General features: G+C 39.1%; 2 protein-coding genes across 2 annotated transcripts in view; one reads left to right on the top strand and one right to left on the bottom strand.

Moving 5' to 3' along the window:
• The first annotated feature begins 42 nt into the window (after positions 1–42).
• On the top strand, positions 43–5,982 carry LOC109112682 (transmembrane protein 242). Its single transcript, XM_042755826.1, has 4 exons — positions 43–538; positions 1,818–1,920; positions 5,143–5,280; positions 5,389–5,982. The coding sequence occupies exons 1-4, from the start codon at positions 474–476 to the stop codon at positions 5,491–5,493; spliced, it is 411 nt and encodes a 136-aa protein (XP_042611760.1). The 5' UTR covers positions 43–473; the 3' UTR covers positions 5,494–5,982.
• Positions 5,983–7,086: 1,104 nt separating this feature from the next.
• LOC122144691 (AT-rich interactive domain-containing protein 1B-like) overlaps positions 7,087–16,766 on the bottom strand; it is a 50,646-nt gene continuing 40,966 nt past the window's right edge. Inside the window, 11 exon segments of the mRNA XM_042755825.1 lie at positions 7,087–9,747; positions 9,930–10,060; positions 10,142–10,895; positions 11,012–11,090; positions 11,178–11,297; positions 11,397–11,529; positions 12,123–12,274; positions 12,372–12,510; positions 14,879–15,092; positions 15,618–15,827; positions 16,449–16,589. Coding sequence (XP_042611759.1) covers positions 7,996–9,747; positions 9,930–10,060; positions 10,142–10,895; positions 11,012–11,090; positions 11,178–11,297; positions 11,397–11,529; positions 12,123–12,274; positions 12,372–12,510; positions 14,879–15,092; positions 15,618–15,827; positions 16,449–16,589 — 3,825 coding nt within the window. The 3' untranslated portion in view covers positions 7,087–7,995.

The following is a 16,766-nucleotide window of genomic DNA, read 5'->3' as shown; positions in this document are numbered from 1 at the left end:
ATGACAATAAAATATAACAACATGAACATTCAAAAAGACAATACTGAATATTAAGAATCGTCGTTCTCTCGCAGTCTGTGAATGCTGTCTAGCTAGGCGGCTCAGTCCGCTTTAAAACACATCCGGTCTGATCGGCGGAATCTCAGTCCTCCTCTTACTTTCCGACACATGTCTAGTTTCATATCATTTCGCGTTATTATGAGTTTAAAGAGGTTTTATCATGACGAAAAACACAGTACATATAGAAACAGAACGGTAACATCCGCACAACTTATTGTTACTCCGCCATTATTTGAATTTAATGGGGATTTTATTCTTGTAATCGAGTCTCAATTATAGAGTAAGGATATCACAGCACGCGCGCTGTGTCCAGTGAACCGCTGTCCATCAAATCCTCGATTTCTTTGAGCGATTTGAAAGGTTCCGCCTGTCGTGTTTCCGCCGGACGTCTGTGTGAGTCGGACCCGATCAAGATGTCAGTGGAGCAGGCGAGCGCGAGTGACACCGAGGACAAATCTCACCTGATTAAAGGTTTGATGTACTTCGATAGCATATGCGCCCATGGGTATGAATCTGCACAAGCTTTATGAATATGAATGACATCTCTTCTTTGGTTAAATGATCTGATTAATCGCACATTAAAGCAGAATCTTCGATCTAAATGTTAAATGTCATGTGAGTCAACAACTCACCGGACAGCAGTGCTAAAGTCACAAATTACATATGTTCTGGAAATTGGTAACGAATTCAACATTTCTATTTTATTTTATTTATATATTTATTTGTTATTTTTCTGTATGCCTTCAAGATGTAATCATTGTGATCTTTTGATCGGTTTTACATTTTACATCTAATGTGTCGAGAGATATTTATCCTCGAAAATTAATACTTTTCTGTTTACTTACCAGTCTGTACTGTACTAGTGTTGTTCTTTCTTGGACCACGCTTTTTGATCTAGTTTATGTTGTATAAGAAAACTAAATAAAGTAAAAAAAAAAGTTGTATAAATTTTTTTCTGAAATTGAAATTATAATTGTTAGTGTTGTTGTTGCTAATAACAGAAATATTCAAACTATTTGCATTTTTACATTGCATTTATGAGGGAATTGTATTATCAGCATTTATTTCATAAATAAATTCTTAGAATGTTATATTCTTTATATTATGGCAAATTCTAACCTATAAATTCTAGGTAAAAAAAAAAATCAGTGCCTTTTTTTTGCTCAAATGTTTAGTTAATTTTTTGATGTTACTATTATGAAATACATTGACCACCCAATTTTTCAGATGTCTTGTTTTTTCCCCATTCATCTTCTCTCCAGGCTGATATTATATATGATATTATAAGTCCCGGGAGTGGGCCTCACCGCCGAACTATTTTTTTTTTTTTTTTTTTTCTCTCTGTCTTGCCAGGATCACTGTAGTGTAGTTCATCATTCAGCAATTCATTTTGGTTTTAAAATGAATAATGAATCACAGAAGCACATACCATCGATTAATATCCTCAAACCTTTTTATACAGTACATTATCAGTAAGAATTAGTGGTCCCCTGCTGTGTTTGCACTCTCTGCCAACAAACCCAAAATGTTAGTAAATAATGCCTCAGAGTATTTCACTAAATATTGTACTGCAATTGTAGTACATAATTCCTTCTGTGTTTAATCCAGTGGCTTTTCACGTTTGTCAGTGATATATTATTGTCCAGACTGCTGTAGAAGCAGACAGTGTTGTCCTGTTATCGAGAGCATGTTCACACTTTGAATGTTTCTTTGAAATGTTCACCTCGGTGTGTAACTGTTTATTGTTCTTTATTCAGGGGGGTGTTTTTCCTCCCTACTGTAGCCACAGCGGGTATGATCGCAGGGTTCGGATCCACCCTCGCCATGGCTAAGAAGAAGAGTCCTGACTGGTTTAATAAGGTATCAAGATTCTCTGCAGTACAGTACTAACATTTGGTTTTGTGCATCAACTACACACTCGAAATCAGGTCTTCCTTTAGCTTTTCGACATTAAAAAAAGCGAAGAAATCGTAACAGAAATATATTTCTGTTGTAAAATAGTTTCTTTTATTATTATTATTTATTTTATTTTTTCCCAAGAATAACTTGATAGTGTTCCAAAAAAGTGTAAATGAAAAATGGGTAACCTTTACAATAAAGTTCCTTTAGTTAATGTAGTTAATGTATTAACTAACATGATGAAACAATGATTAGTTCAATTATTACAGTATTTGTTAATGTTAGTTAATGAAATTCATTCATTCACAAATACAGTCATTCGTGTTAATTCACAGTGCTTTTACTAATGTAATCAAGCACTTTTTTTTTTTTAATAATGCATTAGTAAATGCTGAAATTAACATTAACTAAGATTAATAAATGCTGTATTATTCATGCTTAGGTCACTTTAACTAAAGTAGTTAAATAAAGAACCTTATAAAGTGTTACCAAAAAAAAATGTAATTTTTTTTTAATTAACAATAAAGAAAAAAATCCTATAATTATTAAGCATGTTATTATCAACAAAAAATATTAAACTTAACAGTGTTCTAAAAAAGTGACCTTGTCACAGTTAAGTGGAGTAAAAAAAAATCCTATCATTATTATTATTTTATTATATTATTTTATTATATTATTATTATCAACTATAATCGACAGTTAAATATATCTCGACTGTGACTGTCACAATTAAGTAGAATAAAAATGATTCTTATTATTAACAGTAATGGTCAACGCAACATTTCAGTTAAACATTTTAATTATTATTATTATATTATTATCTGCAATAATAAGAATGCAAAGAAAACTGTGATCTAAGTTCAGAATGTGAGCAAAATATTAGATGTTTATCTTGTCTCAGTTCAAAATGCAATAGCAATATTTGTCAAAAAAAATTAATTATAATAATAATATTATATATATATATATATATATATATATATATATATATATATATATATATATATATATATATATATATATATATATATATATATATATATATATATATATATTCTGAAAATATACAGTAGTATACAAAAAAGTTAATCAAAGTTGTCCTAAGACAAGAACGTATTTTGGTTTTAGGACAGCTTTGATGAAAGGTTTTGATCCACTTCAAATGTTGACTACTGTATATATATAATATATAGAGAGAAAATGTGGCATCATAGTGCTCCTCCTCTTACAGAAATCTCTTTCTTCATTCTTGGAAGCTGTTTTCTGTTCTGGTATTGATCTAATCAGTAGAGCATGGTTGGCTCATGTCTGCTAACGTCACAGAATTAGACACCTAAATGCTGACATCGAACTTATTTTGAACATAAACTCAGAGATGAACAGTGGCCTCTTTTGTTCTGATATTTTTAGGCCACATCAGTAAACACGTGTCTTGCCAAAAATGCTTTTTAAGTGGCTAAATCCAATATGAGGTCAGTGACGCGGCGGGTCATATGTCTTGCCCAGTTCCTTTAATGACAAATCACTTGACTAGACTTATGTCCTCTCAGGGCAGAATCACAGTATCAGTATAACACAGTATCAGCTTATCCCAGTGTTTGTGAAATGCACATGGATGAGACCTCAAAATGTGTGGCTTGTTATTAGACTTGCAGATTTTGCCAGGCAAACAGAAAGCTCCCATAATCTTACACTGATGGAGGGACTATCATATATATATCATACATATATATCATACAAATGTACAAATTTAAGGGTGGGCAGAGTAGCATCATATCATTGGGGTGGCAGTTTTGCCTTGGGAAGTACTACTCTTTTATTATTATTATTATTTTTTTTTATTATTATTATTTTTTTTTTTATTATTATTTTTTTTTTTTATTATTTTTTTTTTTTATGATAAAAAACACCATATATATAAATCAGTACAAAATGTATAAATAATTTATTTAAATGTTTATAATGGTTATAATGATTATATCATTATCTTTAGCTGTCAAGTTTGTATTATTACCGTTTTTAGAGCATGTTCCTCGATGGCTGCTACAGTGTAAGCTCTAATAACAGCAAATCTAATATGTAGAGCACTAAAAACACTAAATCACATTAAACCAGTTAATGTCATTAGCGGCATGGCTGCATCTGTTTGAGACTTGCGTACACAAACTACTTAGTTGCTAAAGTCAACATGGAATCGAAATGGACCCTCTTTATTTCCATAATAAACTATGTTTTGGATCTTATTTTGTGCAATTTATAAATACATTACGTTAATGGAAATTTTTTTTTTTTTTTTTTCTTCTGAAACCTGGTGCTACTTTTAGTAGTTTGATTAGTTTGTAGTTTAGTAGTTTGATTAGTTTGTAGTTTAGTAGTTTGATTCTCTTTACATTTGTCAGTGTCTGGCATTTATAAGTAATACTGTTTATAATGAATCCCAGAATTATGTTTGTTTTATACTTAAACTATATTTTTATATCTGTTCTGAATACAGTTGCATTTTAATTATTTGTTGTAGAGCTAATATACATTTATAGTGTTTATAATATTTGTAAAAGTTTTGTTTACCTGTATTTTACATTATTTCTGAATAAAATAATTAAATACATACCTGTATATTATACTTGTACACCAATGCAACTGTATTTTATTTTTTTTCTCTGAACAATAATTTTTTTTGGAGGAGGAATATTATGGTTGTAGTTGTTTGAGGCTTTTTACTCTTGAAATCTGAGAACAAATGGGGTTTTGTGAAATCAAAATTGACCCCATTTACTTTTTAAATGCACATTTTAATGCTGCTTTGGTTGTGAAAATGTAATCAGTGTCTGTTACTGCAAAGAGAAAAAAATGTTTTGTAATCTTTTTCCAAAACAAAGCAATGTGTTTTTCCTTTGAAATGACTTCCTGTTCGGATGTTGATATGAATCAATTAATTCTCAATTTCCATGATCTAATTAAAGCCTGATAGATCAAATCAAGCTCCTTCCTTGTGTTTTCCTGTTTCACTTTGTAATGCATCAGACTACAGAAGTAAAATGGGTTCTGAACGGGGTCTCACTCGACCCAAAGTAGTATTTAGTAATACACATTTGTAGCTTATTTAAGTCTAAGCATACTGAACAGAATACTTTAGCACAATATCTGCAGTAAATGACCCTCTCTTTCTCTTGATGTGCTCAGGGTGTAATAGGAACCGCTGCGGTGCCAGAAAGCGGTGCGTCATTAGCGTTGCGGGCGTTGGGATGGGGTTCCCTTTACGCCTGGTGTGGAGTTGGTCTCCTGAGCTTCACCATTTGGAAGGCTCTAGGCGTCCACAGCGTGCGTACCTGCTTAAAGTGATGCTTTTAAATGCCATGTGCCCACTTTCACCTACTTCTCACTATAATCTGCAACTACTGTTTGATATAAATCATTTCTCTATTGCAGCTGAAGGAATTTCGCCAGAAAATGCAGTCCATTTTCCCCTCCGTGCCCAAAAATGAAGAGAATTCTGCTCCATTTGATTGGAATTCCATCTTCAAGTCAAAATGAGAAACAATTACGGTCTATTATCAAGAATGCACCGCCTTAACTGACTGCCGGGAAAGATTGTTTATCAGATGGTCAGCCTGGTCAAGTGTGAGGCAACCAGTTGATTCAATCAGCCAATTTTCAATCCAGTACCAAGTTTGAGGTCACAGCACTGGAAAATGCCTCGATGAAGGCCTGGACAATTCAGTGTGGTTCTTTGTCTCAGTTTCTGGTGCCACACTGGATTTCTCACAGCCTGAGCCACAAGACTTTGACTCTGCTCTTGCAGTCACAAGTGTGGAAGTTTTATGTTTGTACATACTGTACTATCTTACTAGCTTTTTTTTGGTAACCATACTTTTGGCACATTTGTGTGGGCCTAGCAAATAATATTACTGCCCTTTGTCTGGTGGTGTTTATACATTAAATATCGAACTAAAGCAGCCACTGTGTCACAAAAGTGGCATCATGTGATGACAAGGTCTAATAAAAGCATCTTGTAATGCTCTGCGCAAGTTGTTTTAAAGCTGTCCCTGAAAAGCAGTTAACTTAAAAAAAAAAAAAAAAAGGAAAAAAAAAAAAAAAAAAAAGGACAGAAGACGAAGACATGTGCCCTGCAGTGACTGAAGAAAAGCTACAGAATGACAGCCTTGCCTCAGTGTGCGTCATTGTGAGTGTTTTCTGTGCATTTAGAGTCATGTACAGTAATCTGATTAAACTGTGGATGTGACAGAAGCAGCACAGAGCACTGGGGGTAGACAAAAAAAAAACATACCCATCAAACCTTAACTGCCAGGAAACTCAGTTTTTTGCTTTGTAAATATTACAATATTGAGGATATACATGGTTAGGTAATTTTTTCGGGGCACTCTGACATGAAAAAAATAACACAACACTGAAAAACAACGTTCACAGTGCTCGACCAAATTTCATGTACATTTACTTTTAACATGTTGAACATGTATAAAGACTTTATACTGAATAAACAATGGTCATCAAATCATATGGAGCAAAAAGAGCTTACATAAAGAGTTGTACATTTTTTTTTTTGTTAAAATCGTTAAGTCATTTTGGGGTAACTTTCACATTGAATTACATTTATTCCATCAGACGTCTTTAAGTTAGCCTGTAATTCCAAAATCTAAGGCCATTAGAGGGAGCCACTGCTATCTCTGTCACACAGAACTCCATTATAGGAAGGTCTTTGGGGGGCATTCACACAGGACAAATTGCATTGCATTAAAAACAGCGGGATGCAACGGAAAAGGTGCGTTTATGCGTTCCTGTATACAGTTGCTAATATACATGCTCGATCCACTGGAGATGCTTTTTTAGCACCCAAATTCATCTGAATGGACCACTGTTGTAAAACCGACATTTTTATATATATATATATTTTTTTTTTTGCTGTGCAGCGTTTCAAAATATGCATTTCAACTTCAACAGCATCTTGAAAGACAGCAGAAACTGCAAGGTGCATCACAACCACCAAAATTTGTCTGTTGGGCATGTGCACATGTGACCAACAATTAAATAATATAGCGCAGATCAAATGCAAGAACCCATCCTGTGTGAACGGCCCCTTACATGTTTCAAGACTCTCCTCACCTGAAGAACAATGACTTAATATTTATTTGCAAAATGTCAATAGCATGTAGCATAAACTACTCACTTTGTATAATACCACATCTCTTGGAGAAAAAAAAAAGGGGGCCCATTTAATGTACAGTTCCTATATACAAATCGACCCGTGGATATAGAATAGAGAAGAGGGGTAACCGAAGCACTTTGAGTTCGCCGTCAGAGAGAGGGACCCTCTGTGGCTGCACTAATATGGAAGCAAGTCAGTTTAGAACCAACACTCGCTTGACCCTCAGATACTGGTGTGGTGAAACAGTGCAATACTGGTGGTCAGATCAGAACATTGCCTGTGGTCATTCACATTTCATCATCTCCCCTCTGAGCCAGCTAAATCTATTGCACAATGCTTTTTTTCAGAGCTGTATACATGTATGTCTTAAAATCATTTTTTTTTTTTAGTTTTTTGTTCTTTTATCGCAACACATTGCAAGAGAAATTCTATCTACAACATGTCTCACAATTTAAATAAATCTGCATTCCCCAAATAAACAAAGTCCCACAAGAAAACAAACGCATCAAAACAATTAAGAACATTCTGAGAGCAAAATACTCTAAAAACTAACGGTATCAGATGCCAACTTTGGTTAAAACAAATGAAAGAAGATACACATGAAACAAATAAAAAAAGAATAGAAAACAAAAAACAAAGACCAAGTATTAAATATCTGTATTAAAATCATTTAAAAATCCAAAATGAAATCTGGGAAATGGGCAGAGGAGCTATATATATTCTCTATATATTCATTTGTATGTAAAAACGATTTTTGTTTGTTCTGTTCCTTAAATAAAAATATAACACCGACAGTTCTGTGTGATCTCTGTGGCTCAGCTCTGCCATACGTTCCCATGATGGCACTCTAGGCTCCCGCTCCTTTGTGCCTGTCACGAGCGACCGAGCTTAAACAGTACCTCACACAGGATGGCTGCCACACCAGAGTTCAGCACGGAGGACAGCGAGATATCAAGAAGCCTGCTCTCGTAGAGCACAAACTCAGGCCTGTTCTCCTCCACTTGGGCCATGGCCAGCAGGGCTTTGGCGGCTCGGCACATCATGTTGATGCTGGGCGGCTCGGGTTGGGTGGGGTGTGCCATGTGCAAGAGACTGTGAGGGCTCTGCTGATACTGTGCCATGGCAACACTGTCCTCTAGGAAATTTATCAAGGCTCCCACACTGCCCTTCTGCAGGGCAACGGATCGGGCAGCTGTTGGGTCACCCTGTGCAAGATTGGAGAGAATGGCTACTGCCATCTCGCGGCACACCTGACTCTTTCGTTCACCAACGTGCCGCACTAATGTGGCAAAGAGGCGCTCCTGTCGGCTAAAAGGAGGCGTGGCCAGTAGAAGGTCAACATTAGAGTCTTGAATGCTCAGTTTGCACAGACACTCCAGCACCAGCCTCTGTGGTGTGAGCGAGGAGAAGCCATTTGCCGTGCAAAAGGGGTCCTGGGCCTCTGCTGAAGGGCACACCATCCAGTGGAGAAGCCCGTCCAGAATTGGAAGGCAGATACTTTCTGGATAGATAGACAGGTCTAGCTGTCCTGAAATGTTGGCAAGGGTGACCAAGGTGTTCTCACGCAAGGCACCAAGGCAGTCCCACCACCATTCGTCCTTGCTGCAAGCCAGTCCTCGCTCTTCCTCTCGCTGGTAGGTAGGGGGCATCCTTTTTCTTTTAGGGTGCTCATGGTGCAGAAGCACAAGTTTTCCAAGAATGAGCACTAAACCTGGGTGCCGAGCCAATTCGCTGTCATTGCCCGGGACAAAGGAGAGTCCACGAATGATATTGGACACACACATGCAGCGCTTGGCCAACTCATCCTGCCAGCCCTCGGCGATCGAAAGAGGTGCTTCATCCCAGCATCGGGGCTCATCTTCCAGCAAAGTAATGGTGCTCTGTTTCTCTCTGTTGCGGAAGGGGAATGTCTGAGTTTCACCCTCTGATAGGGACCCTGGACGAGAACTTAGCATGTCATCCACAGTGGCTGTCAAGTTTTCCTCTGAGGGCCCTGGAAGTTCTCTTTTCAGTTCCTTTTCCCTCCCGTGCTCTTCTTCAACTGTTTCTTTACTAAGAGCCTGTACACCTTCCTGATTCTCTGAAGGCTTCTGTTCTTCTTCCCTACGTCTCTCGAGATGGGTCTGGATGTGGGCAGTAGAGTCCCCTCCACCTGCTTTCCAATGCAGGAGCCCACTGGTGAACTCCCCAGCCAGGCCTAGCAGTTCTGATCGATCCTCCACACAATCAGCCACAGCCTCTCTCTCCTCAACTTTCACTGGGAGTTTGTCATACTTACTGGCTTGCTTGGGTCTAGGCTCCACTGGAGGACATGGTTCTTTACCAGTGTTCTTTTCGTCGGCCTTACCTTCTGCAGAGTCTTCCCTTTTCTCCATATTAAGTTCTGCTGCTGAGCTGCTTGGCTGAGGTTTCTCAGGCTCCACATCTAATCTCTCCACCTGATCTTTATTGGATTGGCTTTTAAGGTCTTGATTGGAAGGTTGCTCTTTTTCTGTGGGTTCCGAACATGGACCAAGAAGAGTTTTCTGACCCACTGTTCCGATTTCATATTCCTCAAGGATCCCGAAGATCTCTATTAAGCACCTTCTGAAATATTCAACAACGAGCTCCAAGAAACCGGGCAACTAGACAAGAAAAAGACACAAAACCCGATACATTCATTATCAAAGTATATACACCAATAATTTATCAGAAACTGCTATTAAAATATGACCACAAAATTTCAAAAGCATGTAAGACTTTGCCATCATTTCCTGCCCTCTGAAACCCAAGCCTTACAACCCATTTGTGCCTGGTACACATTTACCTGAGATAGGCCAAAGGAAGAAACTGTGTTGTCATCATATAGCAAGATGTTTATTGTGTCCAGGGCCCATGTGCTCTCAGCAAGCAAACCAGACTTCAGGGACATCATTACACGCCATGCCTCTGGTGTGCCTAAGATACATGAGCACAGTTAGAACCTTGTCATAACCATACCATTTAGAAGTTGTTTATTACCGGAAGATAACTTTTTACCGATTTCTTTGGATGTTAACCTTCGGTGGGGTTTAAGCTGAGGCTGCGTTCCCTCCACGGAGTCTAATGGGTAAGTGACCTCCCGATGGATTGCTGGGAAGCCTTGCCCAGGAAGACCACCACTTTGAGAGCTTGGGCCACCTGGCTTTTGCATCTGCTTCATAGAGGCCATCATATGAGCTTTATTGGGTGACATAGAGCCACCCACAGACCGAGGGAATGGTGCGGGGCTTGGGACTCGAGAGATATGGTTTGGCATTGCTGGAGGAGACTGGTAGGAAGAAGGTGGTTGCCGGCTTGCCATGGGGGGCATGGAGCTAGCGGAGGACGAAGAGTGTGGTGGGTAGGGGGATTGACGCTGACCAGGCCACTGACTGTCCTGACTGGCCCTGACTTCTGGATCATCTCCACGGCTCATGGAGGGGTAGGGGGCCCCATGACCCTGCCGGCCAGGGTAAGGGTAACTCATGTCATGCCTGGTGTGCCACATGTTCCCCTGAGGACCACCGCTGGAATTGGAGGATGGGGGTGGTCCACCACTCATCATGCTGTGCTGAGGAGGTCCCTGCCCACCTGGCTGCATGCGATCGCGTCCATATTGATAGGGGAATGGGCCTTGCATGGGCCTACGCTCTGGGTAACCATATTGGCTATACATGTCAGGCTGCTGGCCACCGTACTGCATACCATAGGCTTCACTCTCATGGCGCTTAGCAGGAGGGCCATACATCCCTTCCCCAGGCCGCTTATAACCCTGCAAAAGTAAATAAAGTTAAAATAGTGCAGTAATCACAAATATTTACCACAATGAAATAGAATGTTATCACAAACACAAAGAGGGATGAAATTTGATCACATTTGATGTCTGACCTGCTGTTGGGCATACATCCCATGTGCACCATATGGCATACTGTGAGGGTACTGCTGCCCATAGCCGTCATGTCCATGTCTACAGTAAAACAGAAAATACTACTATACTATAGCTCTACACACCAAATACATTCTCATACACTAGACAACAGCAGTCATTTCTTACCTCTGATGAGAGGCGTATCTACTGCCTGAGAACATGCTGGGATCACTGTTGGAAAGCACCATGTTGTTCTGATTTCCAGAGGGGCCAATTCCCCCCTCTGGACCCATGACATGCTCTGGCCTGTGAACATAAACATTAAATAGTGGTTGACATGCCGATTTTCATTTCTGTACTGCTTTTATCCAGGTAATAAACGGACTTTAAGATGTTCTGACTTACCTCCTCTCAAAACCAGTGTTATAGGAGTACTGGGGTCGTGGGCCCATACCCATGCCTGAGGGCGGTCCACGTGGATACATCTCCTGCATGCCACTGCCTGGCATCTGCCCTGGCATAAAGGGCTCAGAGCCACCTGAAAACAAATTAACAGTTTAAACTGCAAGAAAAATACATAAAAAATGTGGAAAACTAAAAACAACATATTTCCAATGTCTGAATATTCTTTGAAACAGAACATTCAATGAGATAAAAATGTAGGACAAAAGTTTTATCCACTGGGTATTTTGTAGATTGTGAAAAGAGGTTGTTCCATAACAGAATGGAGCTAGACCTTTATCCCAGTTTGTAGATGTGTTAATATTGTTATAAAAAAAAACTTTTTTGTAAACTGAAATAAAAATGATTCTAACACAAATGGAAAAATGAAGCTAAACTACTATTTTCATGGCTTCATTACAAATAGTAAAAGAAAAAGGGCTGGAGGCATGAAATTAATTCACTAATACATAAAATGTATCAGTATTTTATAGTAGTACAGATTAAAAAGTAAACTAGGCCAATTTTAATTTCATGCTGGCTTTAACCTGCAGACACTAGATGGCAGCAGTGTCCAATAAAATAATGAATATGCGGCTCTTAAAAAAGGAAGACACATGGAGGCAGCAGTGAGCAGACAGATGAAACGTGAAACCAGCCCCATAAGTGGTAATTGTAATAGGAACGCACCTTTCCTAGCAGCTCCATAGGGATCCTTACTGGTGTCAAACTGCATTCTAGAGCTGGCATCTCCACTGCCTCCTCCATGCATGGGGCCTCGCTTTTGAAAGGCTGGGTCACTGCTTTCAGAGAACGGATCTTGCACACTAACACCACTGTTTCTAAAGATGTGGTATAAAAACAAGGACAACAAATCAATACAAAGACACATATACATGAATAATAGACATTAAAACATAATGCAACAATTCAGCCCACCTGCCACTTGGCTGAGGGGTCACTTGTCCGTGGGGTGTGGTAGCTGGTGTTGGTGGCTTTAGGTCTCCTGGCATCTCTGTCATAGTGCTGCTGCCTGTAGATTGAGGAGTCTGTGGCCCTTGAAGAGAGCCCGAGTTTGCTGTTGGACAGAGCAGAAACAAAGTACATTATACGAAGGAATTATTAAATGCATAAAAATGTGAGTGAAAAGTAAGGCTTGGAAAAAAATATTTAGCATTTCGATGCTTTGTTAAATTTGCAATGCAATAAATTTTTAACATTTTTTTTTTAAATTTTTTTATTGAATAATAAATTGAGATGCACTGAAAATATTTTTTAACTGCTTTGCAATTCCTGAATCAAAATATAAAAGCCTCATTAAAAAATATAAAACAGCTTGTGTAATATTTTAAAATACCCCCTTTTTTTAAAATAATATTCTGATTCTGCTTAAATGGTATTTTATAAATTTACAAGCAGATGACAATGTCCTAATCACTTCTTCCAAGCTCAAGGGAAAGAAACCAAAATCATACAATCCCCAGACTGCGTTTCCATAATCCAATAACAAGTTATTAATTTCCATAGAAATGCAATGGCATAAAAGGACACCATCCTAATAACGTCAGAAATTTCTACGGCTCAATTGATGCAAAGTAATAAAACCAATTAGCATTTTCCACCACAGCTCAGAGCAGTAAAAGGTACTTCAAAAGATTTCAGCGCGGGGAACAAAAAGAATCAGGGCAGAATTAAAGAACGAGGGAATGAAAGAGTGTCTGCTTTACATGTCCTTGATCTGCTTCCAGCCACGAAATCGTCTTTCAGCACTGAAAGTAAACAATACATGGTGCTGTGCTGTAACACTTCCAGTCTGTGTGACCGACAATGACCTTATGCATATTTTGAGAGTCGGAGAGGGCGGTAGGAGAGAGAGAGAGAGAGAGAGAGAGAGAGAGAGGGGGGGAAAAAAGTGCTGGCTCACTGGTCTGCACTGAGCGAGGGGTCAGGCTGAGGTCACTTTTGTTTTTATCCCACACTCCTCCCCCATTAATCTTCTCGGAGGGAATTCCTCCCCTGCTGTTTGACAGCTCTCTCTCCCTTTTCCCGTGACATCATCAGTCATTAGCCTTAGGAAGAGGGAGGACGGGAATCCTTAAGCCAGCAACCTGACAGCTCTCTTTCTCACCCCTTCCCTCGTCCGTCTCAGTTTGACTCGATCGACTCAATCAGATATTTATAGCTTCTAAGGCAGGCAGACCAGAGCCACATAGAAATCGAAGAATTGCATGAAACAATTATACTCCAGAACATCACTATTACATTTCATTGAGAATAAAACAGAATTCCGAAAGAATTTTAAAAAATTTCTGGCCATGCGAATTTTGCCACCTTGCTGCTAGGGTGGTTGCTTATAATAAGCTTGCATGATTATTACAAGATTATTATCATGATTATTACCTAAATGATAATTTTAGCTCTGAAAATACCAAGAAACAGAAATGTCCATGACTTTGGAATTATTAGCCTAACTTTCAAGGCATTGAAAATGTCAAATTTCCTGATATGTTCACATTTTCAATGACTGGGGAACTTCTGTTCTCTAGGAAACAGCTCAAGTCTATGGGATTGTTTTCCTTGTTTCGTTCTCCGTAACAGTAAGAATCGAACAATTATCCTCAATAACCATGCAATCTGATGTATTACGTTAAAAAGGATTGTCAAAGTTCAATAATAAAGCTAAAATAAAGTTGATTTCAAGAAAAACTTCATTATAAAACACATAGTTCTGGTCCTTGATTATGATCCATTTGTGAAAGCCTTTGTGAAATACTCCATAAACACACCTGCGACCTAATTCCATGTTATTCATTAATATATTTTTTTGTGCTGTGTGTTTATTTTATGAAACTTTGCCAGATATAAAGATTTTTCTTAAAGCAATTAACCTGCTAAACCTTTTACAGTGATTTTGGAGCAACTAAGGGGCTTTTAGCTCTGCTCAGTGTCTAGCCTAAAAAACACCCCTTAGCTCCTTTAAAATCACTCTAAACCATGAATTCTTGGGCTTTATTAGCCCATGAAGCCTAGTTAACAGTGATTTAATGGATATACGCCTTCTTTCCAAAGTCTAAAGGCCCGTTCACACCAAGAACGATAACTATGTTAGCATCCAACACCAGCTAACATACATATGATCATACTACATACAACATGCACGCTCGTCTGCCGCTTTAAATTCTCGAGCTTGTTATAGCAGGATTGATTCTGATTGGGTGTCGATGTTTTTATCGTTCATCAGCCAGAAAAAATCATTCTGAAAGTGATTCCAATGATATTGTTTCTCTGTGCGTTTATCGTTATAGCTGTGGTGTGGACTCTTTTCTTTAATATTGAGAACGATTTTTGGAACTATATCGTTGTTGTTCTCTTTATTGTTACCGTCCTTGTTGTGAACAGGCCTTAACAGTTGTTTCGCTCCATAGCAATACTGTAAAGTTCTTCACCAGGTGAGGGCGGCTGGATCTTGGCCTGCTGCGGCTGCTTCTTGCTCTCTGCCACAGTGAACACATCAGGTGGGGGTTCCTCTCCGCGCTCCACCTTGCACTCATAGGCGAACAGGTATTGGATGTACTGCTTCTTGAGGGAACTGGCAGAGCTGCTGGATGTCCCCACATTCAGGTGGGTGGACAGCTCTCTCCATTTCTTGTTCTTATTTACCTGTTCCAGGAGAGATTTTCAATCAAAACCATTCAAGATGCAATCAACTCATAAGCAGTTCTGCCATCTAACCCTGTGAGTGATTCATGTGCCACCAGCAGTTTGACTTAACTAGGTGCTATTTGCATCTTAAAATAAATTCATTGTAATTGTTTTTTTTGCTTAAACATAGCTCTTTCCTTTGTAAATGTGGCCCATTATAGAATGCGGAGGATTCACGAACATCATCGATGTTAGCCAGACATAATTACCATTGTGCTATTACCGCCCACACAATGCTGGTGGTAAACAAAAGGGTGCTAAAACAATGCAGAGAGCATGTGCAAAAAAAAATAACACCATCCGCAGGTGCAATGCATTCTCTGTGATGTCTGTGATTGATGGTTGAAGCAGATATAATGACGCATATGAGAGGTTTCACCATTCTTTAACATGCATTTCAAAGTTCTGTTCCTTTAAAACCCCAGCATGATCACTCAGTAGTACTCTCACAAAACCCAAAAGAGCTTTCCGGACTTCACTCACCATAGCCAAGCCTCCGATTTCTCTAACACAGAGGTAGAGGCGGCACAGGTCCAGTGGCTTCTTCCCCACTGAAGGCAGGTTTAGGACAGGTGTGCCCCTCTCCTCCATGAAGGCGATGTAGCGATCCACCCATGCCCTCCTCTCCGGCTCACAGCCCAAGTCATACAGCCGTGTTATCTTCTCGTTTGTCATGTTCCCCGAGCTGTGCTTCTAGAGTGGATGGGTACAGAAGAGAGTAATCACCACCGACACACCCCGCACGCATACAATGAGCCCATCATTCTTTGTCCTAAGAGTGTTGTGTTATCCACATTACTCAACATGTCACATTCTGACACCTTCCTAGCAAGTAAAGTTACACTGCAGATTGCACTGAAACTGATACACTTTTTTAATCAGGCATGAGTATTGATGTTTGTTGAACACTGCATGTATGATGTATGCTATCGGTCGATGGTATCATGTCTATGACTGCTAGTAAACAAGCAGATGATTGCATTGATTTAGGGTGAGAAAGCGCTGATGGATAATCTGAAAGCACAACTTCTCTTTGCGACAGCTTGAAGTGTAGCTAACTTCTTTTTTATTTGTATTATTATTTTTTAACTAAAAGTACTAGCTGCACTGTCGTTGAAATTCTTACTATGAGCAGTTTTAAAATAGCTTCCCCGGCACTGGATATTGCTGAAAAGAAACTGGGGAGAGGAGAACAAATCTTCTGGTAGCCATTTCTCATTCATCATATCTGAGGTCAAAACAGCTCACACCATCAAACCACAGAAGAAGAAAAAAAAGCAGGAATATAAAGAGAAGATGGCATGAGGCACTTACAGGGCTGCTGGGGTTTTTTGGCCAGGCAGGGCTGCTAATGCTATCACTGTCGTCCCCCTGATAAGAGGACAGACTAGCTGGGCTGGGGGACAGAGGGGACGGGGTGGGAGGCTGGGACACACACTGAGAGCCGTAGTTGTCCTGTGATGGAGAAAGCATAGGGAAACCCACACACACAATTAACGGAGGGACAGATTTCAGATCACTTTTACTCCTTGTCATCCGAAACGATGCGTAAAACTCTTGCAGAACCAAGCTCATGTTTTTTACTAAAAGCACTTTTATTCAGCTTTATGCCATCACAAGCTGCCTTTGATG

The sequence above is a fragment of the Cyprinus carpio genome, unplaced genomic scaffold, assembly GCF_018340385.1.
Source record: "Cyprinus carpio isolate SPL01 unplaced genomic scaffold, ASM1834038v1 S000006751, whole genome shotgun sequence".
NCBI classification, from domain to species: domain Eukaryota; kingdom Metazoa; phylum Chordata; class Actinopteri; order Cypriniformes; family Cyprinidae; genus Cyprinus; species Cyprinus carpio.
The sequence above is the reverse complement of the archived record's forward strand: the minus strand, read 5'-3'. Positions and strand labels throughout refer to the sequence as shown.